The 23,308-nt window shown below is 44.3% G+C and overlaps 1 protein-coding gene across 9 annotated transcripts; it reads left to right on the top strand.

Moving 5' to 3' along the window:
* The first annotated feature begins 211 nt into the window (after nt 1-211).
* On the top strand, nt 212-23,293 carry PPIH (peptidylprolyl isomerase H). Of its 9 annotated transcripts, XR_004672145.3 has the most exons (11): nt 212-373; nt 705-769; nt 1,089-1,112; nt 1,383-1,427; nt 2,723-2,765; nt 6,727-6,819; nt 7,844-7,931; nt 8,411-8,451; nt 9,216-9,305; nt 20,625-20,769; nt 23,094-23,293. XR_004672145.3 is itself a non-coding variant. In XM_003812875.5 (10 exons), the coding sequence occupies exons 1-9, from the start codon at nt 308-310 to the stop codon at nt 9,282-9,284; spliced, it is 534 nt and encodes a 177-aa protein (XP_003812923.1). In that variant the 5' UTR covers nt 212-307; the 3' UTR covers nt 9,285-9,305; nt 18,487-18,661. The 9 variants fall into 9 exon arrangements, 8 of the variants coding, with proteins under 8 accessions (XP_003812923.1, XP_034818668.1, XP_003812924.1 ...); XM_003812875.5 differs by lacking the exons at nt 20,625-20,769; nt 23,094-23,293 and adding an exon at nt 18,487-18,661; XM_034962777.3 differs by lacking the exons at nt 20,625-20,769; nt 23,094-23,293 and adding an exon at nt 17,641-18,480.
* The last annotated feature ends 15 nt before the right edge of the window (nt 23,294-23,308 follow it).

Here is a 23,308-nt window from a genome sequence, read left to right as displayed (position 1 = left end):
GTCCTAGCTAGAGCAAGATCAACTTGTACTGCCCTTAGTACAGCCACGTGAGTGGGGTGACCATTGACCTTAACCAAAAAGATGTCAAGGCTTTCCTCCTCCTCACTCCCGCGTCCCCAGTGCCAGGCAGAGTCTCTCAGCTAGACCCTAGCAGTCTCAGCACACACCGCACGGGGCGACAGCTTCCGGGGGCGGGGCCTGGTCTCGCTCCACGTCTACCGCGCCTGCTCCCCGGACGAAATCCGCGGACCGGGCTTTAGGTTCGCCGGAATCCCACGCTCCCGACTTCTGCTTCCGGGTCGGAGCCATGGCGGTGGCAAATTCAAGTCCTGTTAACCCCGTGGTGTTCTTTGATGTCAGTATTGGCGGTCAGGTGAGATCCAGGAAGCTGCCCACACCTGCGCCGAAGGGAAACTGCTCGGGGCTAGGCAGGCAGAACTCACCCAGAGAGAGCGGACTCGGGAAGCCAGCCAGAAAGTGAAATTGCACCCGAACCTACCGACCTGCCGGGCGGGGGGAAAGGAGGAGGAGGAGTCTCCCCAATCCTAGCGCCCCGCTTCTGGAGGAACTGGGCGGTTAGACTAGGGAGGCGGAGGTGGGAGATACCGAGCGGCAGGGTGGTGGGTCAGCCCCTCATGCCCCCTGCTGCGTGAAGCCCTCGTGGTCTTGGACTGGGCCTTCTGACACTCTCCTGCTGATTGCAGGAAGTTGGCCGCATGAAGATCGAGCTCTTTGCAGACGTTGTGCCTAAGACGGCCGAGAACTTTAGGTAAGGACGTGCTCCAGCTCCGCTGGATTAGCTGAGGCAGAAGCCGGGCTCCAGTCAGCCGCCTGAAATAGCCTGTCTACCTCTGTCCGTCCGCTCACTGCTCTTGAGACCTGATTCCTCCGTGCATTGCTCTGTCTGGTTGCCGTTTGGATTGTTCCCGTGTTAATTTACGTTGTTAGTCTGTGTGTCTGCGTGTCTGGACGTCTGGCTGGCCGATTGGTGGACTTGCTGGCTCCAGTGTTTATTCTTTCCCGTATTTAGAGGCGCTCACGACTGTGATATCATAGTGATTGAATCATTCATTTTTTGTCCCTTTCAGGCAGTTCTGCACCGGAGAATTCAGGTCAGTTTCAGATGTGTTTGACTTCTTTGCCTGCTCCAGAGGGGTGTTCTGGGGCTGCAGTGAGGGTATCGGTGAACCACCTGCTGGCCTTGAATGATTGCTGGTGACAGTGATAGAAGGTAATGCCCCAAGGGTCTGTCCCTAGTTTATTTGCCTTCTTTATGTCTGTCAACCATCTTTAGGAGAGTCCTTTTGGCTCCAGTGCATGGTAAACTGGAAAGGCCTTGTGCTACCTGCTGTCACTCCAAGTCTCTTTCTTTTTGGTTATAGGAAAGATGGGGTTCCAATAGGATACAAAGGAAGCACCTTCCACAGGTAAGGCTCTTGGCAAGCCATCCTGGAGTCTTTCAGAAATATTTCCTGGGGGATTAGGCTCTTTAGAGGAAAATAAAACCAGAGGGTAATTCTTACATTTCTTGAGAAGAAATGTTTTTGTGGACTCAACAACTGAAGATTTATTAAATGTTCTAACTCTACTTACACTCCCCCACTTCTTAGGTCTTTAAAACAGAAACTACTCATCTTTACAATATCTTGACTTTTTCATGCACTTGTTTGTGCAAATGCAGATTTTTTTTAAAAGTACACTTGTAATCCTAAAGTGCATATAATATGTCCTGCTGGTTGATATTTATAACTAATTCCTAAAATGATCATATATGATTGTCCAAGGATAATCATATTTACTGGGGAGTGGAGTATGGCAACACTTAGTCTCATTTCAATATAGAATCTTTCTCATGGCCTCACTGTGGTTAGTAACAATGTTAGCACATAATTATATCACAGCTTTAGAGCTTTGGTCTCTAATCCCCAGTAAGACTCCTGTGAAGTGGTATGGGTGATCTGCATTCTAGAGAGGAGGAAACTGAGGATAAGAAAGGTTAAGGACCCTCCCTAGGGGTAATAGCTAACAGTTGTTAAGCCCTTACATGTTTAGCCGTACATTTCACATAAATTCTCTGTAGTTCTTTCCCCCAAATTTACATCAAACCCTTGCTCTGCCTTTTGCTTTGGCAAGTAAGCTTTCAGCCCCTTCTTCTTGTTACTGTTCAGGTACCAGATCATGCACTTGATCAACTCTAACATGCCCTAATTTATAACTAAAATCCTTTTTTATGGTTAATTATCCTTTCAGCTTAATCATTCAGGAAAAGAATAATCTTCAGGTTTTTTTTGTTTTGTTTTGTTTTTTTGAGACAGAGTCCCACTCTGTCGCCCAGGCTAGAGTGCAGTGGCATGATCTTGGCTCACTGCAACTTCCGCCTCCTGGGTTCAAGCAATTCTTCTGCCTCAGCCTCCCGAGTAGCCAGGACTACAGGCATGCGCCACCATGCTCGGCTAATTTTTGTATTTTTAGTAGAGACGGGGTTTTGCCATGTTGGCCAGGCTGGTCTCAAACTCCTGGCCTCATGTGATCTGCCTGCCTCGGCCTCCCAAACTGCTGGGATTACAGGCGTGAGCTACTGCACCCAGCTAAGAGTAATGATTTTATAATAGCCAAAGTGATAGTGTATTTTGAAATCAATGTTAATCTAATACAATAATAACAAAGTCTAGGTTTTTCTAAACCATAAAATCTTCTCAGTATTCTTTGCTCTCTGTTTCAGGGTCATAAAGGATTTCATGATTCAGGGTGGAGATTTTGTTAATGTAAGTACTATTCCTTTCCTATCAAAGACCCGTAGTTTTAGTTCTTGTTGTTATTGTTGCAATTGCTGTTTTTACTACAGAGACTCAGTCTTAAGGCTTGAGAACAATAGCCAGGTTTGATGTGGGTGTTGGAGAGAATGGTGATGGGGAAGTTCTTGAAAGTGGCTGGGTACGACTGACTGTAGATAACAGACTTTAGCACTTTGATTGAGGCATTAAATTCCATGGTCCAAATCTCAGCCTTTTTGAGCCAGAAATTGGACTTTTTAAGAATACCTATAGATGATCTATGATAGGTTCACACTAATTAGTCATATGAAACTTAGTCAGAAATCAGCTGTGGTTTTTGTTTTTTTTCTGAATGGAGGTAAGTCTCCTTCTAGTGGGCTAAATGCTTGTTTCATTTTCTCTTTTACTTCTGGGTGTCACAGTGCCTGGAAAGCTGAGTTTTTCATAAGAAGTTGATTTGTGGGCAAGGAATCAGAGCGAGAGAGGTAGATAGTTCTGGAGGAATTTTGCTCTATTCACTGGGAGAGCCCAGTGAAATAGTTCTTTTTTGCTAACCATAACTTTCTTGTAAGTAGACTGTTTTTGTCCCCCATATGAAGCCTCCCTCCCCACCCCAACCTTGGAGGGTGTGGGATAAACTACATTTTTTCTTTCTTAAACCTGCTTTTGTCATTACCCCCCACTTCTGAATGGTCTTTCTTTACTCTTATTAATATCATTTGGTTAGTTATGTTGCTATTTTCTTGGATCTGGGAGACATGTGTTCTCTTTTATGTGTTTATTTAGTCTGACTCTGATGAGTTTTTAAGACCTCTTTCCTTTCCTATGCAATACAGGGTTGCAGAGTGGCAGGTTTTAGGCCGAATTATGTTTTTACCTATGTTTTGATTCATCTGCATGGTGTTGTATAACTGTGAAATGGCACAAAAAAATCCTAGTTTTTTTTTCTCTTTAAAAAATGGAAAGTAGAAGTATGCTGGGCCTGCATTTCTCACAGTGGCCATGACAGTGACAATTGGTTGGAATCAAGGAACTGGTCCCTTTGGACATGGCATATCTTTGCCATTTCACCAGTCTCCACAACTGTTTCCCTTATTTATGTTGCCTGCTCCTGTAGGCATTTGTTTGCAGCCCCTGGAAACAAATAATGGTAGTAGGGTTTGTTAGCTGGTAAGAAGGGCTGAGAAGCTATCCTCTGCCTTCTTTCCTTTTTTTTCCCCTAGGCTCCCCTGTTGCCTTACAAGGAGAGGAATAGCTTTTTACTAGTCTTTGCCCCAGGCACATCTGATCACTTGTCGATAACTCTGGGGTTAGACAATAGTTGCTCAGTCTGAAGGCCGAGTTAAAAGCAATTGCTGGTAGGGCTCACATCTGTAATCCCAGTACCTTGGGATGCTGGGAGGATTGCTTGATCCCAGGAGTTTGAGACCAGCTTGGCAACATAGTAAGACCCTGTCTCTACAAAAATAAGAAAAGTTATTTTTTATTTTTTTATTTTTGGTGGTGTGCGCCTGTAGTCCCAGGTACTTGGTAGGCTGAGGTAGGAGGATCCCTTGAGCCCAGGAGGTCAATTCAAGGCTGCAGTGAGCCATGTTCATACCACTGCACTCCAGCCTGGGCGACAGAGCGAGACCTTGTCTAAAGGGAAAAAAAAAAGCTTGCTTAGAACCTTCCTCGGGGAAGGCAAAATGGAATGAGCAAGAGTCAAAAAAATCAGAATTTGAGACCTTCCAAAGTTTGACCAAGAATATTTGTTTTGTTCATTTATTTTTGGTTTTAATAGTATTTATTATTTTGGTTGCAAAAGAAAAGTGCAAAGAAGAAAATAAATCACCAAATGAATTACCCTCATTCTCACCTCACAATATACTATTGGCATTTTGGTTTATAGTTGTCAGTCTTACCTTAGTATGTATATGTGTGTTTATATAATTTTTAACAGACTTAAAATAATCTATATGTTTTACTTTTTTTGTACTTCATAATTGTCCATATTTTCCCTTGTCCTTACGTCTTCTAAAACATGCTTTCTAATAGCCACCTGATATTTCATTATGAATAGACAAGTTATTTGATCAATTCACTATAGTTGAAGATAAGCTGCTTTCTATTGTTTGCTCCAAATTATTAATTTTGTAATTTTCCCTATTGTTTCTGGAGAGCTATAGATAACGTGATTATGGAGAATGGCACGGTAACTGATGTGTCCCTTAGGTTCACTGGGAAATTGGAGATGAACTTGTTTTCTCTCTTCCTTCTGTATTAATATGTATGTGTAGTTAGTTAATGACATAATAGCTTATTTGATTATTTATATAGTACTATATTGTTTGTACAGTGCTTTTTACAGACACTACCTAATTGAATCTTCATGATAACTGTAAAGAGTAGGTAATTTCATCCTCACTTGATAGATGAGGAAATTGAGGCTCACAGATAGGAAGTGACTTTCCCAGCTCTAAGTGATAGATCTGGGACTCAAATTCAGATCTTTTTTTTTTTTTTAGATGGAGTCTCGCTCTGTCGCCCAGGCTGGGGTGCAGTGGTGCGATCTTGGCTTACTGCAACCTCCTCCTCCCGGGTGGGTTCAAGCGATTCTCGTGCCTCAGCCTCCCAAGTAGCTGGGATTACAGGCACCGCCACCACACGTGGCTAATTTTTGTATTTTTAGTAGAGATGGGGTCTCACCATGTTGGCCAGGCTGGTCTCAAACTCCTGACTTCAGGTGATCCACCCACCTCAGCCTCCCAAAGTGATGGGATTACAGGTGTGAGCCACCACACCAGGCCAGGTCTTTCTAATATACAGACTTGATTTTATTTTATAATATTTAGGCAAACAAAGGTTTGAATTTGGACAGTTTTTCTTTATTCTCTGGCTTATATTAATGGTAGTTCTTTTCCAAAAAGGGACCCTTGATTCCTCACTGGGTCAGTGTTTTCCCTTTCTCCCATGTACTCTTTCTCTTTACTAACTGGCGAGGAGAGCTTGATCTTTTTGGCACTCCTCAATATTGCCTTTAAAACTCAGGGATTCTATTTAAGGCACTGCAAATATGGCCTTGGTCAAATTGTTTTATTACCCAGACTTCAGTTTCCTCACATGAAAAATGGGGAAGATGATAATGCTTATTCCTCAAGGTTGCTGGAAGAGCAAGGAGATAATGCAAATAAAGCTAGTTTAAGCAGAAATTGGGAGTTTATAATAAAGGGAGTGTTTCATGGAACTAAAGGAAGAAATAGAACTAGGAACTAGAACCATAGAGAACCAAGGCAGTTCTTTATCTCCGTTTCTCTAGTGCTCGCTACACATCTGTGTTGTGTTCTCTCTCTGTTCTCTAGCCTAGCTTGCAAATGGTAGTCACATCCAGCTTTCAGGTTTACATGTTACAAATTTAGCCTCAAAGAGAACATCTATCCCACCTCCAGATTCCCAGAGAAGGAACTCTAGTTGGCCCAGAGTGAGTTAGGCATCCTTCCCTGGATCAATCAACTATGACCAGGAGGGTGGTATCATGTTGTACATACAGACTGCCAAGAGCTCACCCACCCTCTTAGATAGTTTAGGGGAATGGGGTGGTAGTCACTTAAGTGGGTACTTTTATGTGACTGAAGGCATGAGAGTCTTCAGGAATGGCAAGGATTGAGTATGTGATCACCTTGTTGCTGTTCCCTACTTTGTCTGCATCTTAATTGATCGTTCTAGAGGCCCAGCTGTGACCTCTTTTATCCAATCTATAAAATGCTCCAGCCAGTCTTTGTGGGCTGTAGGTACCTTATATAAGTCTTGCTCTGATTGCAGGGTGGGGTCAAATAGGTGCAGCTTCCAAGATGACCAACAAGAGTAAGAGTAGACTTTAAAGACGTCATGCTTTAGGTGCGACAGTGTTCTTCCTCCGGTTTCCAGGGACCCAACACTCCAAGTCACTAATACTTCCCTTCTCTCTGCTCAGGGAGATGGTACTGGAGTCGCCAGTATTTACCGGGGGCCATTTGCAGATGAAAATTTTAAACTTAGACACTCAGCTCCAGGCCTGCTTTCCATGGTAAGTGAGGTCCAATCAAGGTTTTGGGTTATAGCCAGCTGGTTTCTGGGCCCCTCTTGAGGCCCAGTGCTGTCTCTTGGGATGGAAGCAAATGCTTTCCTTCTCTTGCTTGGCCCAGGACTCACCTTTACCACCTCCTTTCTTAGTCTGGTTTGACTGAGAAAACCAGTAGGTACGCTGGCTCACGCCTGTAATCCCAGCACTTTGGGAGGCTGAGGCAGGTGGATAACCTGAGGTCAGCAGTTCGAGACCAGCCTGGCCAACATGGTGAAACCCCATCTCTACTAAAAATACAAAAAATTAGCCAGGTGTGGTGGTGGGTGCTTGTAATCCCATCTACTCGGGAGGCTGAGGCAGGAGAATCGCTTGAACCCAGGACAGGGAAGTTGCAGTGAGCTGAGATTGCGCCACTGCACTCCAGCCTGGGCAACAAGAGCGAAACTCCATCTTAAAACAAAGAAAAGAAAGAAAAGAAAACCAGTAGGTAAGGCCCACTAGCAGGCTAGCAGGCTGGGGAACTAAAATCTGAACCAGGATTTGTGTCTGGGCATTCAGCTCTACTGCTCAGAATGTAAACAGTTGTGCTTTCAAGACATATTCATAGCTGGGCGTGGTGGCTCACACCTGTAATCCCAGCACTTTGGGGAGGCCGAAGCAAGAGGATTGCTTGAGGTTGAGGTCAGGAGTTTGAACAATCTGGGCAACATAGTGAGACTTAGTCTCTACTTAAAAAAGAAAAAAAAAATTAGCCAGGTGTGGTGACACACACCTGTAGTCCCATCTACTAGGGAGGCTGAGGTGGGGAGGATTGCTTGAGCCCAGGAGTTTGAGGCTGCAGTGAGCCATATCCTGTTCATCTCTGTATCCTTGGATCCTAGCTTAGGCCCTGGCTCATAATAGGTGCTAAGTTAGATTTACTGAAAAAAACCATGGAGGAATCAGTGTTACAAGCTCTTTTGGAAATCTTGCCCTTCAGCTAACATGGCCGGGGAAACTTACTGCAGGTATATTTGGTTTCTATCAGGCGAACAGTGGTCCGAGTACAAATGGCTGTCAGTTCTTTATCACCTGCTCTAAGTGCGATTGGCTGGATGGGAAGCATGTGGTGTTTGGTAAGTCCTACTCCTGTCTCATTGTCCAGGCCCCATTCACCCTGGATGGAACCTCCAGAGGAGTTAGTTCTCAAACTGTTACCAAGAAAGCTCAACCTGTGTAACTGCTTAGGTGGTAATAGAGAAAACAGAAATGGTGGGGAGGTGGGGAACATGTGTGGCTAGAGAACTAGAGGGAAGGACAAAAGGACCATTTGATATAGTATGGAACCACTTAGGGAGAAAACCCAGTTGCTAGCACCAAAGAAATGCCATAGAGGCAGCATGATACAGTGAGACTTTGGAGTCACTCAGGTATAAGTTTGAGCCCTAACTCTGCTTATTACCTATGACCTTGAGCAAGTCATTTCACCTCTACCGCATCTTAATTTCCTAAAGTTAGTATGAGGGTTTAATGAGAAAATAGCTAAGAATGGGCTTTGGAAGCTGGAAAATGCTATGTAAACAAGAATAAAGTCCAGCTCATGCTCTTCCTACAGGAAAAATCATCGATGGACTTCTAGTGATGAGAAAGATTGAGGTAAGTACTGCTTTGATTTTTCTGTTTCTCTGCCATTGTGGTCTGGTACTGTCTGACTAGCGTGCAGGAGCTAGAGAAGGGGGAATGAGCTCCAGTTTGTTAGGCTGTGTTCATTGCCCCAGGAAAAGGGAAGAGAAACCACCTAAGTTAGCCTGTCTGGCCAACACTGAGGTTTGGCCTCTGATGATCCTGTTGCCTACTTGATAAAATTCTACTCCTCAGCATTGCGTTCAAGGTCCTTCATGATTAGTCCCTGTCTACCTCTCCATGGCCCCTTCTCCTGCCATTGCCTCTTCCATGTTCCAGTCACATCAGGCTACTAGCTCTTCTCTAAATCTGCCATGCATGTCCCTGCTGCTTGCTCTTTCCTGCCCCTGAGCCTTTGCTCACACAGTTTCCTCTAGCCAGAATGCTCTTCTTTCCTTCCCTCCTGATGGAATCCCATTCATTCTTCTAGGCACAGTTCAAATACCCCTCTTTTGTGAATCCTTCCCTGACCTCTTTAAGCCCCAATTTAGTTGCCCATCTAACCCTTATCCAATTCTCTCTTATAACTTTTTCTTATATAATCATAAGTTTGATATTTTCTAAGTGTTTTGCATTTTCTCTTTGATAGGTATTATATGCTTTACCTGTCTGCCAGGACATGGACTGTTTCTGAGTGCTGAGTCCTTAGCACAGGGCTGGCAGGCATCAGTAAAAGTTTGATAAGGGAACGAGGAAGTGCCTGAGTGGATGAATCTCCATTGTGCTTTTTTTCCTAGAATGTTCCCACAGGCCCCAACAATAAGCCCAAGCTACCTGTGGTGATCTCGCAGTGTGGGGAGATGTAGTCCAGACAAAGACTGAATCAGGTAAGTGTGTCTTTCTCCTATTAGGTTAGGAGTCAGACCTCAGAGAAGGTAGCATGGTCTAGTGGAAAGAACTTTAGTCTTGAAGACATGAGATTGAGCCCAGTTCCTCCGTGTATGGCCTTGGAGTAGTCACTTTCCTTCTCTGAGCACATTTCCTCATCTGTCAAATGGAAATACTGTAATACCTATCTCTCAGAGTCACTGTAAAAATCAAAAGAGAAAGGGTTGTAGGAGCACTTTACTTTTCTATCACTTTGTAATGTACAAAGTATCAATGTGAAAACTACTCAGGCAGTTTGTAACAGCACTCTCAGACTACAGTTCCATTCAGTAGTCCCCCTAGAAAGACCTGGCTCCAGGCCTGAGTAACTCTCTGCTGGGACCAGGCCAGGCAGCCAGGAGACACATTTGTCATGCCTCTCATCAGAACTGATACTGCAGTTCCAGGCCTCGACTTCATATTCGCTGGCCTCATAGGTGAATGCCTTGCATCTTCCAGCCTACATGGACTCATTTCTTACCCGTAATTACCACTGCCTGCTCTGCGCTGGGCAGCATGCTAGCTGCAGAGAGGGGGACAAAGAATTGAAAGATGTCTCCTTTCAGGAGCTCATGGAAAGTAAGACATTCCCAGAGGTGATCACTAGTAATATGAGTGACATTGCCAAGTATGAGAAGAGTACAAGGGAGAAATCCATCACTTCCAGCCAGGTGAGGGGTAGTGATGTTTTGTTTTTCTTTTTTTTTTATTTTCAAACCTGCAAAAAAGTTAGAAGATAATACCTTGAACACCCATATATCTTCACTTAGATTCACCAATGATTAACATTCTTGTTTTATTGCTTTGCCTTGACATTTGTTTTTTTCTTTCCCTTCTTGCCTCCTCACCCATTTCCATTGCCTCTCCTCCTCCCTCCTGCTCCTCTTCCCTCCCTCCATCCTTTCCTTCCTATCTTTCTTCCCATCTTCCTTCCTTTACCCTTTCTTCTTCTCTTTCCCATTTGAAAGTTGCAGACTTCTTGACACTTTACCCCTAAGTATTTCAGCAAGGAACTCCTAAAAATAAGAACATCCTACGTAACCACAATATTATCTAATATATAGTACATTTTCAAACCTCCCCAATTGTCCCAAAAGTAACTTTTGTAGCTTAAAAAAAGGTGATCCAATCAAGGTTCCCATATTTCATTTCATTTGGTTTACACAAGTAACATAATACACTCTCATTGTGAAAACTTTCACACCAAACAGATAAAGTGAAAGCCCCTCTTGACAATACCCACCTGCAATTCCACTCCCCTTTCCAAAGGTCACTTCCTTATTAGTTTGATGTATGTCCATCAGGGCCTTTGCCTTGCCCATCTAATTTTGGGAGGTTTTCTTTTTCCCAAATGAAATCATACTATATTTTTCATGTTCTAAAAAATATGTCTTGAAAACTTTTCCTTCTTAGTTCATGTAAAACCACCTTGTATTAAAAAATGAAAACAGCCCGGCAGGAGGTGGCTCACTCCTATAATCCCAGCACTTTGGGAGGCCAAGGAGGGCAGATAGCTTGAGCTCAGGAGTTCGAGACCAGCCTGGGCAACCTGGTGAGACCCCGTCTTTCCAAAAAAAAAAAAAAAAATTAGCCAGGTGTGGTGGTGCATGCCTGTAGTCCCAGCTACTCAGGAGGCTGAGGTGGGAGGATTACTTGAGCCCAGGAGTTTGAGGCTGCAGTGAGCTATAATCACACCACTGTACTCCAGCCTGGATGACATCAAAAAAAAAAAAAAAAAAAGGAAAAGAAAAACCGAAACTGCAGTGCAGGCTGAGCATCCCTAATCCAAAATCCCAAATGCTCCAAAATATGAAGCTTTTTGAGCACTAACATGACATTAGAAGTGGAAAATTCCACACCTGACCTCATGTGATGGATCATAGTCAAAAATCTGTTTCATGCACAAACGTATTAAAAATATTGTATAAGATTACCTTATACAATAGCTATAAGTAGCTAGGACTACAGGTGCATGCCACCATGCCCAGCTAATTTTTATATTTCTTGGTAGAGATGGGGTTTCATCATGTTGGCCAGGCTGGTCCCGAACTCCTGACCTCAAGTGGTCTGCCCACCTTGGCCTCCTAAAGTGCTAGGATTACAGGCGTGAGCCACTGCCCCCAACTGAGCATTAGTTCTTAATTTTATATGTTGTAATTGTTTTCTTCAGAATATATTTTAAGAAAAAAATTAGTATTGTGTTGCTTAAGTTTGGTGATATTCTTTGTTAAAGAGAAGTTCTAAATTTTGATGAAGTCCAAATTATCAGTCTTTCACTGCTTTTCGGTTTTGTCTCATTTAAGGTCTTTACTACCTCAGATCACAATGTTTTCTGTGTTTTTTCTAGTATTTCTTTTTATATGGTGGAGCTAAGATCATTTTTCTAGTATTTTTAAAGTCTTATTTGTATATTTATAAAATCATCTATAATTAATTTTTCTGTATAGTGTTAAGATAGGACTTTTTCTTGTCTTTTTTTCCAAATGGAGATCCAGTCAAATACCTGACCATTTTAATGACTCTACAACACACCTTTATCTGTGACCAACTCTGTTCAGAAAGCTGGCACTTATAGGCATTCAGTAAAAATTCATTACATGAGTTAAGTAGAGAGGGAGAATGTCAGGCATTTTAGGCGGGGAACTCGTGTGAGCAAATGCTGAGGCTGGAATGCACAAGTGTGTGCTGAGAGCTACATGTGGACCTCTCTTGTTCAGCCAGATGATCCCTTCTCAGGCCCACCTGACACCCTGAGCTTTCCTTTCTGCCAATACTGGGTCCCCCTTGGGCCCAGCCTGCTCTCCCTCTTCAATGGCTGCTGGCCATTCCCTCCGTCTCCTACTCATTTCTTTGCTGTAACTAAAGTTGAGTTCATAGGTCCTTTCTTTCCAAAGACTGACCACTGATCACTACCAGAGGACAAACGATAACAAAAAGAATAAAGTTTAGAAATTCTTAATGTTGGGGCCTCTTTTCTGTATCTTTTTGAGTCTTTTACATAAAGTTACTGGAAGTCCTTGTTGAGGTTTTATTTCTGAGGGTGGGGATCATCAACCCTCCCCGCTCTCCCCCACTGTTAGCAAAAGTTATATGAACTTTTGCCTCCAAGAAAGCCCTTCTTCTCAGCCTGCAACCCAAGCAGAACGCATTCCTCAGGTGGCCATTGTACATTCCACAGGCCCGCTAGACCAGGACTGTCCATAGGCTGTGATGATGGAAAGATTCTAGATCTGGGAGGTCCAGTATGGTTGCTACCAGCCCCATGTGACAACGGAACACTTAAAATGTGGCTGGTGCAACTGAGGAACTAAACTGTTAACTTTTTATTTTTTATTTATTTTTTATTTTTTTGAGATGGAGTCTCGCTCTGTCGCCCAGGCTGGAGCGCAGTGGCGCCGTCTTGGCTCACTGCAACCTCTACCTCCCGGGTTCAAGCAATTCTCCTGCCTCAGCCTCCTGAGTAGCTGGGATTACAGGCGCACGCTGCCATGCCTGGCTATTTTTTGTATTTTTAGTAGAGACGGGGTTTCATCGTGTTAGCCATGCTGGTCTTGAACTCCTGAGCTCAGGTAATCTGCTCATCTTGGCCTCCCAAAGTGCTGGGATTATAGGCGTCAGCAAACATTCCCAGCCTTTTTTTTTTTTTTATTGACAGAACTAAGCTGTAGTTTATTAAATTTAAATTAGGCTGGATGTGGTGGCTCACACCTATAATCCCAGCACTTTGGGAGGCCGAGGCAGGTGGATCGCTTGAGGCCAGGAGTTTGAGACCAGCCTTGCCGACATGGTAAAACCCATCTCTACTAAAAATACAAAAACTAGCCGGGCGTGATGACACACGCCTGTAGTCCCAGCTACTCCAGAGGCAAGGCACGAGAATCTCTTGAACCCAAGAGGCAGAGGTTTCAGTGAGCCAAGATTGTGCCATTGCACTCTAGCCTGGGCGACAGAGCAAGACCCTGTCTCAAAAATAAATAAGTAAATAAAAAAATAATAAATGTAAAGAGCCAGTTGTAGCTAGTGGCTACTGTACTGGACAGTGAACTCTTTTAAATGTAAGCTTCTCCATCTACTCGCCCTGGCTTGCTTAGAACTGAATCTCGTAGCTAATACTTAAGGGCACTATAATTAAAGCAGTTATCCTTCAATGAATTCTTCCTGTGCCCAGATAATGAGCTAAGAACTTTACTTGAATTGTCACATTTCACTTTACCAAAAATCCCTATCATAGGTTTTAAGGTGTTAGGAAATCTGGGTGGCAGTCTAATGTAAAGGGGTTCTACAGATGGGCACCCCATTTTGGGTTTCTGAATAATGTGATTTAAGAAAAATTAATGAAAGAGGAGATGAATTTCCCATGGAGCAGGGGTCTGGAGGGAAGGGAAGTGGTATTTTTAAGCCCTATTGGGCAGTATTTCTTTTCTTTTTTTTTTTTCGAGACGGAGTCTTGCTCTGTCGCCCAGGCTAGAGTGCAGTGGCGCGATCTCGGCTCACTGCAGACTCTGCCTCCCAGGTTCAAGCAATTCTCCTGCCTCAGCCTCCCGAGTAGCTGGGATTACAGGTGCCCACCACCGTACCCGGCTAATTTTTGTATTTTTTAGTAGAGACAGGGTTTCACCATCTTGGCCAGGCTGGTCTCAAACTCCTGACCTCATGATCCATCCGCCTCGGACTCCCAAAGTGCTGGGATTACAGGCATGAGCCACCATGCCCGGCCGGGCAGTATTTCTTATACTTTAACGTTCATACGGATCTCCAGGAGATTTGTTATAAAATAGTGGTTCTGACTCAGTGGGTTTGGATGGGGACTGAGATTTTGCATTTCTAATCAGCTCTCAGGTGATGCTGATGCAGACTTTGAGAGGCAAGTCAATAGGGGATAAGAGTCTATCTTTTAATTAAGAACTTGCCATATTCCAAAAAAAAAAAGACCAAGAGGAAGTACTCTCTTGGTGGCACTAGTCCAGCAGGAATCCATTGCATTCACATCAAGGTATCACCTAATCCTGCATTTGAGGCCTTGTGCCCAGACACTGGACATATGCAGTGAAACAGCTAAGAAGGAGATAGAAGACGGGTCACTTGATCAATTCTACTTCCCTATGGAGCACTTCTTTCCAGAACCTTTGTGTTTTGCCTTCCTAGGTTCTGACTTTGGTTTTAGTGAAAATGAAGTTTTGTGTACAATTTTTTTTTTTTTTAAGACAGAATCTCACTCCGTTGCCCAGGCTGGAGTGCAGTGGCACGATCTTGGCTCACTGCAACCTCTGCCTCCCAGGTTCAAGCGATTCTCATGCCTCAGCCTCCCGAATAGCAGGGATCACAGGCATGCTCCACCAAGTCTGGCTAATTTTTTTGTATTTTTAGTAGAGACAGGGTTTCACCAAGTTAGCCAGGCTCGTCTCAAACTCCTGACCTCATGTGATCTGCCCGCCTTGACTTCCCAAAGTACTGGGATTACAGGCGTGAGCCACCATGCCTAGTCTGTACAACTTTAGTTATAGAAACCTTGGTTTTATCTCAGTGAGTTCTGGGAGAGTTTTTTTTTTTTAGACAGGGTCTTATTCTGTCACCCAGGCTGGAGTGCAGTGGCGCAGTCACAGCTCACTGCAGCCTCGACCTCCCTGGCTCAAGTGTTCCTCCCACCTCAGCCTCCTTAGTAGGTGGGATTATAGGCGTGCAGCACCACACCCAGCTAACTTTTTAGAGATGGGGTTTCACCATGTTGTCCAGGCCGGTCTCAAACTCCTGGCTTCAAGCGATCTTCCCACCTCAGCCTCCCAAAGTGCTGGAATTACAGGCATGAACCACCGTGCCCAGCCCTTGGAAAACTTTTTATGATGAATTTGGTTATGTATAGCATAAATGAACCTCTACCCTCAGAATTCTCCTGCTGTAGTCTGAATGGGTTGTTTGCTACTTACATGTACATGGGAGAGGGTGGCACCTCTCTTTTGAAAGCCTGAGTTCTGGCAACTCTGCTAGTCTGATATGCTTACCCTCTTCCCTGTGATCCTCAAACCTGGTACCAGTACCAAGTGGTAGAGAGCTTTCCTTAATTCATTGTTGCCTAGATTCTCCAACAGGTAATAATCATTTTGGGGCACTCGTTAAACCTACGAATTCCTAGATCCCTTTCCTAGAGTATTTGATTGAGTGGCTTTGGGGTGGGACCAGGATGTTATGTTTGTAACAAGTATCTCACATGCTTCTTAATAGAGAAGTGTGGGAAACACTACTTTAGTTAGTGGTGGGATGACTGTCTTTTATTTTAATATTTGGATCTTAGGAAAAAATACAGAATTAGCACAATACATCATTTTACAGTTATTACAGCTTATAGTGAGGCAATATTGAAGTTCAAATAGTGATTAGCTTAAAAAATAAATTGTACCTGTGGATGATAGATATTGTAACAGTTGTGAAGGTGCTATTTGAATGACTAAGGTTTAGGAAACACTGTGTTTCATTCTAGAATTACCTATAGATGCGAGACATTCCCATAGGGGAAGATTAGGAAAGATGTGTTGGTGGCAGTTGGGCTGGTCCTCTATTCATTCCACAACTAAGCGCTGATGAATTAAGATAGTTCCCATGCTGCATATGAGGCTACAGATTTGAAAAGTCAGTTCCATCCTTCAAGGAACTCAGTCTCTTGGGAGAACTGACAATTACAGTACAATAAAGCCCTGTATTGGAGGTTTTAGAACAAGGTGAGGAAAGCATAAATGCCCGGATCTTCCCGGAGTGGTTGAGTAGACTACAGAAGAGATGATGCTTCAGTTTAGTACAAGAAAGAATATAACTTGTCAGGTGGCTAAAACTGGGCAGGGCATTCCAGGCAGAGGGAACAGCCTATGCAAAGTCACAAAGGCAGGAAACAGCAGGAAGTGTAGAGGAAGCTGCAAATAATTCAATATGACTGAAGCAGGAAGATATGAAAAGCAAACAGTGAGAAGGTTGGAGAGAGGCCAGGGCCAGTAGTGAAAGCCAGTGCCAAGCTTAGCAGTTCATATGTTATTCTGAGGGCAGGGGCTGACTTTCAGGCATGAAGTAATTTTTCCCTTTTGGGGAAGGAGTCCACTGTGCTCCTGAGATTCTCAAAAGGGGCACTGACCCTCCAAAAAAGAATCAGGCCAATATGAACCACTTAAGGATTTTCAGCAGAATACTGTAGAAGAATTTTCATGTTCAGAAGATGATTCTGGCAGCATTGTGGAGGATGGGCTGGAGGCCAGTGAGGAGTCCACTGCAGTAGTAGTCCAGGCAAGAGAAAAGAGGTTTTACATGAAAATATGGGTCTGGGGAATACTGGAGATTTGGCAGCAAATATTTATGTGCCTGCTGGGCATGTGACACTGTTTGTTCCCTGTCCTGAAACTCAGAAGCTCTGCCAGCTGAAAAGGCCAAGGGTGGAGAGAATGTCTGGCTCCAGTCCATTCCAGTCCAGTACAAAGGCAAAGCTGCTTGCATTGCAGCCAAGTCTTACACACGTAGAGGTTCCATTCTCTTCAGTGGAATACTATACAGCCTTAACAAAATAAAGAGGTAGATCTGGATGTGTTGGCAAGATTTCTAAGGTAAGTTAAGTGACAGTCAAGATGTAGTAATTTATGTAAGCATGTTACTGTTTATTTTGAATGACTTTCAGGAATCTCTGCAGTGATATATAGCAGACTGTTGATAATACTTCTGCAGAGTAGAGATAGCAAAGAGACTTTTCAGTTGCCTTATTTAAGCTTGAATTTTCTACCTTGAACATGTATCTTGTAATAGAAATACATACTGTTTATATGTAGTGTTAACTAATCCTAAATCCTCCCAGCACCTCCCAGGAGCCTGCCCACAGCTGTGGCTAACATCTGATTAGCCACATTGTGGCTGATTGTGAATCCATTGCTGATCCCTCCACCTCCTCTTCCAGGTCTAAGCCCAGACAGTGGGTGCTCCCACAGCACTTGGTTCATCTCTCCACTGTGGCATTTAATATACTGTATCACAAATATGTCAGTCTGTTTTTCTCTGGACTGAGAACTTGTTGAAGCAAGGATCATGCTGACTAACATAGTGCCTGGTATGACAGAGCTTAGGTCCTGGCACACCATGCAGCTTACAAAGTACATTTATACATTTTCATACACTTTGCTTGAGGGCCCACAGTTAAACTTCAGTCTGTGCCTGCAGTACGATGCCAGTACCCATTGTCCACTGGAGCAAGGTGTGGCATGTTTGAGGAATGGCAGGAGGAGGGGGACAATAGTATCTGGGTGTACTTACTCTGTTCTCTTAGTATAGCTTGCTCGACTTCAAGGCCATAACCCCAGAGTGTGGACTTCCCTTTCTCTTTACCTCTGGGACTGAAACCTGCAAGGAAGAAGGATTGCTTTTTGTTCTGGACCTCCACAGAGAGCCATCAGAGTCTGACAAAAAGGACAAAGGCTTTGGAGCCAAGTAGACCAGGAAGTCTCATCACTGTCTAATTCTGTGACTTCAGTCAAGCCATGAAACCCCTTGGGACCCTACTCCTTTGCATAATTAGATAATATATAATGCATGGAGTTGTGAAGGGCAAATAAATGAGATAGTATGCTTGACCATAAATGTTAGTTGCTTTCTTCCTGGTTCTTTTGTAATTTACTGCCCAACTTTGCTCTGGGGACCTAAAGGTCTGACCTATGGTGAGAATCTGACCTGTTCTACCCTTTTGGGAAAAGAGGATTAGGAGTGTAGAGAATAGCTGGGAGTGGCCGGGCACGGTGGCTCATCCCTGTAATCCCAGCACTTTGGGAGGCCGAGGCAGGGAGATCACAAGGTCGGGAGTTCAAGACCAGCCTGGTCAATATGGTGAGACCCCATCTCTACTAAAAATACAAAAATTGGCTGGGTGTGGTGGCAGGCGCCTGTATTCCCAGCTACTCGGGAGGTTGAAGCAGGAGAATTGCTTGAACCCGGGAGGCGGAGGTGGCAGTGAGCCAAGATCGCGCCACTGTACTCCAGCCTGGGCAACAGAATGGGACTCTGTCTCAAAAAAAAAAGAGAGAATAGCTGGGAGCATTGTCTCATATGGGATGTCCCCTTCCAGTTCCTCTGAGGTGCTTACCTCCCCATCCCACACTGACCTCCATGTCTCTGCCATTGTAGGCCTTCCCTTCTTCTTGGTGGTGTTCTTGAGTAAGATAATCTGGACTGGCCCCCGTCTTTGCTTCCCTGCCTGCTGCTGCCCCATTTGATCAAGAGACCATGGAAGTGTCAGAGATTCAGAATCCAAGATTGTCTTTAAGTTTTCAACTGTAAATAAAGTTTTTTTGTATGTGTATGTTTTTTTTTCTTTTGGTTTTGTTTGTGGGTTGTTTTTAAATAGTTGTAATAGCCCTGTCTCCTCACACCTCAGCTTCAGCTAGGAGGACTGGCACTCCTCAGAGGCCAGCATGGACCAGAGCCAAGCTTTTGCTGTGTATAGTTAATGCCTCTTGAGTTGCAGGCAGTTGTAGCAAACCTAACTCTCTTCGGTTAAAGCTGATGGACAAAGAAGGCACAGCCCCAGGACTTTACAGCTCTACTTATTCCAAGGATGTTCCCAGAAGGATCAATTTGGTTAGTTCTGGATTGAGCCCGTGAGGAAAGGGTCACTAACTTGACCTATCTACTTACCTCAGAGCATCCTTGAAAGAGTCAAATAAGAGAGTGGATATGAAGGTAATTTGTAGTAAACAGCAACAATACCTTAGAAAATGTTAGTTTTGGGACCGGGTGCCGTGGCTCACACCTGTAATCCCAGCACTTGGGGAGGCCAAGGTGGACAGATCACTTGAGGCCAGGAGTTCAAGACCAGCCTGGCCAAGATGGTGAAACCCCATCCCTACTAAAAATAAAAAAAAATTAGCTGGGCTTGGGGCACGTACCTGTAATCCCAGCCACCCATCTGGTGGCTGAGGCACAAGAATCGCTTGAACCAGGGAGGTGGAGGTTGCAGTGAGCCGAGATCGCGCCACTGCACTCCAGCCTGGGTGACGAGTGAGACTGTCTCAAAAAAAGAAAATGTTAGTTTTGAAAGGAAACAGCTCAATGTATAAAGATCCCACTTAGCTGGGTGCTGTAGCTCCTGCCTATAATCACAGCTACTCAGAAGCCTGAGGTGGGACAGTCACTTCAGCGCGCAGAAGTTCAAGACCTGCCTGGGCAACATACCAAGACCTTGTCTCTACAAAACAAACAACAGCAACAAAAAAATTAGCTGAGTATGGTGGCACATACCTGTAGTCCTAACTGCTCAGGAGGCTGAGGCAGGAGGATCCTTGAGCCTAGGAGTTTGGTGTTGCAGTGAGCTATGATCGTGCCACTGCACTCCAGCCTGAGTGACAGAGTGAGACCCCATCTATTTTGAAGAGGCAAAGAAGAAAGTTCCCTGATGTTTCTTTCATGAGGCACTTTCTGTTTGCTCTCATTCTTATTTGCTTTCTTCTGTCTTGTGGATGGGGATGCCTCTTAACTACTGGCAGCAAGATACTGCAAGAGCAAAGGTAGCAAACAGCTGAATTCTATGACAATAGAACTTGGTTAAAAGTGTTGTTTCAGTGTATCAGATGACAAGAGATGGTGATAAGGGCCCTACAGTACAGACATTTGCAACTCTAGCCAAGGAAACATACTTCAGAGGACATTGTAGAGAAAGGACTGTCATCTAGGGGAGGAGAGATTTTTAAGTAACTATATAGGGTGGGATTGTAAAGAGATGGGGAGGATGAACAGCTGTGATCCGGAGCTGACATTCTTGAGATGGGCTGGTCAGCTGCACTCTGTTACATCTGGCACCTACATTCTATGCCAGTCTCTGTCCTAGGCCCTGGAGCTAGGTAAGATGTGGCTCATGCTTGTGATAGGAGACAGGGACAGTTTCAATGCACGGTGGCATTAGAATGTGAGCCCGTGTGAGGGCAGGGCAGGACATTTGGGTTTTTTGTTTTTTGTTTTGAGACAGAATCTCACTCTGTTGCCCAGGCTGCAGTGCAATGGCGCGATCTTGGCTCACTACAACCTCCACCTCCCAGGTTCAAGCGATTCTCCTGCTTCAGCCTCTCGAGTAGCTGGGACTACAGGCACATGCCACCGTGCCCGGCTAATTTTTTGTATTTTTAGTAGAGACGGCGTTTCACTGTGTTAGCCAGGATGGTCTCGATATCCTGACCTCATGATCTGCCCATCTCGGCCTCCCAAAGTGTTGGGATTACAGGCGTGAGCCACCACGCCTCGCCGATCTTTTTGCTTTGTTTTGTTTTTAGCTGCTGTGTCCCCAACACCTGGAAGAACTGAGCTTCTGGAATCTAATAGATGCTAAATAAACATTTGTTTCATGAATGATAGTGGTATGAGAGGAAGAGGGAAAAAAAACGGGAAAAAGGCTTCTTGGAAGAGGTGACACTTGAGGTAAGTATTGACAGGCTTTAATATGCCAGATCAACAAGGTGGCGAGAGCTTTCTAGGAAGAGGGAACTCTGTTCTTAGGCCACAGTCTGTTAGAGATGGGGGGACAAGGTAAAAGTTATCTTGCAGAGAAGATTCTTGGGATGAATCCCTTGCCCATCACATCACTTAAAGGCAGGCACTGGAGTTGTCTGTACTGTGCTCACCACGGACAGCTGGGTGGTGTGAGCTCCCAGGATGGCAGGGAGACTAGTAAAGCTCTGGAGTGGTGCTCTCCCACTTTGGAACAGTCATGAACTATTGGTGCTTGTAGAGAGGTCGCTACAAGAAAATTATTTTTTGAGACATAGTTTCAGTCTGTCACCCAGGCTGGAGTGCAGTGGCACAATCTCAGCTCACTGTAACCTCCGCCTCCCAGGTTCAAGCGATTCTCCCTCCTCAAACTCCCGAGTAGCTGGGATTACAGGCACATGCCACCATGCCCAGATCATTTTTGTATTTTTAGTAGAGATGGGGTTTTGCCACATTGGCCGGGCTGGTCTCGAACTCCTGACTTCGAGTGATCCGCCTGCCTCGGCCTCCCAAAGTGCTGAGGCATGAGCCACCGTGCCTGGCTGCAAACTAGTTTCTTAAACAGCTTATCCTCAGGCTCACTGAGCACGAAGAGAGCTGAATGAAGTAACTGGATGAGTAAGTAATGATACTTTTTAAAGTAACATTGAAAAGACAGATGTTACACAATTTGTATTTTTGCTTGAGAAGCCATCCCTTCAAAGCAGTTACATAGTGAGGCTGTTCACTTATTTGTAGAGGTGCTGCTGCAATATTTTCTAAGTGTCTTTGTAACTGGAGAAAAGCTCTCAAGCCTATAGGGCATGCTTTTAAATGTCCTCAGTGTTGGCAGGACTGCCTTTTGGGGAAACATTTTAACATTTAAGTCATCTGGAGCTGGAACACATGAACAACAGCTGTGGAATCCACCCACTCTCCATACACATTGCTGCTGAAAGCCTTTTTCACCTGGATTACTGGCACAGCTGCCCAGATGACCCTTCTGCTGCCAGTACCTTTTTCAATTCATGTTCTACACCATGTCGCTCATTTAACAAATCTTTTAAGGTATTATGTATCAGGCACTAAGATGCCCAAGGAAGTCACAGTCTGGTGGGGAACATTTAATTAGAGCAATACAGTGTGTTAAGATGGGAGGGATTCTTAACCTAGTAGCATCTGAGCCAAGACCTAGAGGATGAAGAATTAAGCAGGCAAAGAGGAAGGAGGAAAGGAAGAGTGTTGTATGTAGAATTTTATGTAATACTCCAAACGTAACAGTGGCTAAAGGACTCCACTAGATGACAGTCCTTTCTCTACGATGTCCTCTGAAGCATGTTTACTTGGCTGGAGAGTTTCAAGTGTCTATTCTGTAGGGCCCTTGTAATATTTCACCATCTCCCTTGTCATCTGATACACTGAAGCAACACTTTTAACCAAGTTCTATTGTCATAGAATTCAGCTGTTTGCTACCTCTGCTCCTGCAGTATCCTGCAGCCAGTAGTTACAAGCACCTGGAAGGTTGGACAGGGAATACAAGAGAAGACTCTAAGACTTCTCTTAGAAGTCATAGAGTCCAGTAAACCACATTATGGAATCTGGACTACCCTAAGGGTAATGGTAGTCACTGGAAGATTTTAAGTAAGACAGTGTCATGATCAGATAGATGTTCTCAAAAGAACTTTCTGGCTGTTGTGGTGGGTAATATTAGAGTAAGAAAGAGGTAGAGAGGTGTGGTTAGTAGCCAGCAGCACTGCTCTATGCTAGGGGTCAGCCGACTACACTCCGTTTTTCTGTGGCTCATGAGCTAAGAATACAAATGGTTTTTAAAATGTTTAAATAGTTGAAAATATGTACAGATTCGTGTCATGTAAAAATTAAGGCTGTTTTCAAGCTCCAAACCTGAGTAGTAAGTAAGAACCATATGGTCGGCCCAGCTTATATTATTAACTATTTGGCTCTCACAGAAAAAGGTTCCTACCCCTTGCTCTAAGCAATTGGTGATGATGGCCTACAGTAGTGACAGTAGGAATGAAAAGACTCTGAATTGACATTTAGAGGGTTTAGGACTGACTCAAGAACGCCTTTAGGAGGTGGAACTCACAGGCCTAGACGGCATTGGTAGGGGTAAGGAATACTGCATTAGCCTCCTAACTGCTTTCTCTACTTCTATTCCTTGCCCCTCTGCAACCCATTCTCCACTCCGCAGCCATTTTTAAAAAGATGCCCCTCCCTACTTATGACTCTAAAATTGCTCTTCTCACTCTTCCCCTCAGGATATATTTCCAATTAAATATACCTAAGTGACTCTGCCCACCTCTGCAACCCAATGTCACATTCGAGTCTTATTGAACTACTTGACTGCATTTCCCGAGATCCCACCTCTTCTCGCCTGTACCCTGTGCGCGGAAAGTCAGCCCTCCACCTTCTCCCTGCTTCCACTCCCAAAATACTTCATGGTTTTGCAGCTCTGGAGTATTTACCGTGTTGG

This window comes from Pan paniscus, chromosome 1 (genome assembly GCF_029289425.2).
Source record: "Pan paniscus chromosome 1, NHGRI_mPanPan1-v2.0_pri, whole genome shotgun sequence".
NCBI classification, from domain to species: domain Eukaryota; kingdom Metazoa; phylum Chordata; class Mammalia; order Primates; family Hominidae; genus Pan; species Pan paniscus.
Note: the sequence above shows the minus strand (reverse complement) of the source record. Positions and strands in the feature narration are given on the sequence as shown.

Excerpts from the sequence above, each read along its gene's own strand:
- PPIH (XM_003812875.5), top strand. The coding sequence starts at position 308 with ATGGCGGTGGCAAATTCAAGTCCTGTTAACCCCGTGGTGTTCTTTGAT. Across the intron at positions 1,428-2,722 it reads AAAGGAAGCACCTTCCACAG|GGTCATAAAGGATTTCATGA; the intron begins GTAAGGCTCTTG and ends TCTCTGTTTCAG. Across the intron at positions 7,932-8,410 it reads TGGGAAGCATGTGGTGTTTG|GAAAAATCATCGATGGACTT; the intron begins GTAAGTCCTACT and ends CTCTTCCTACAG.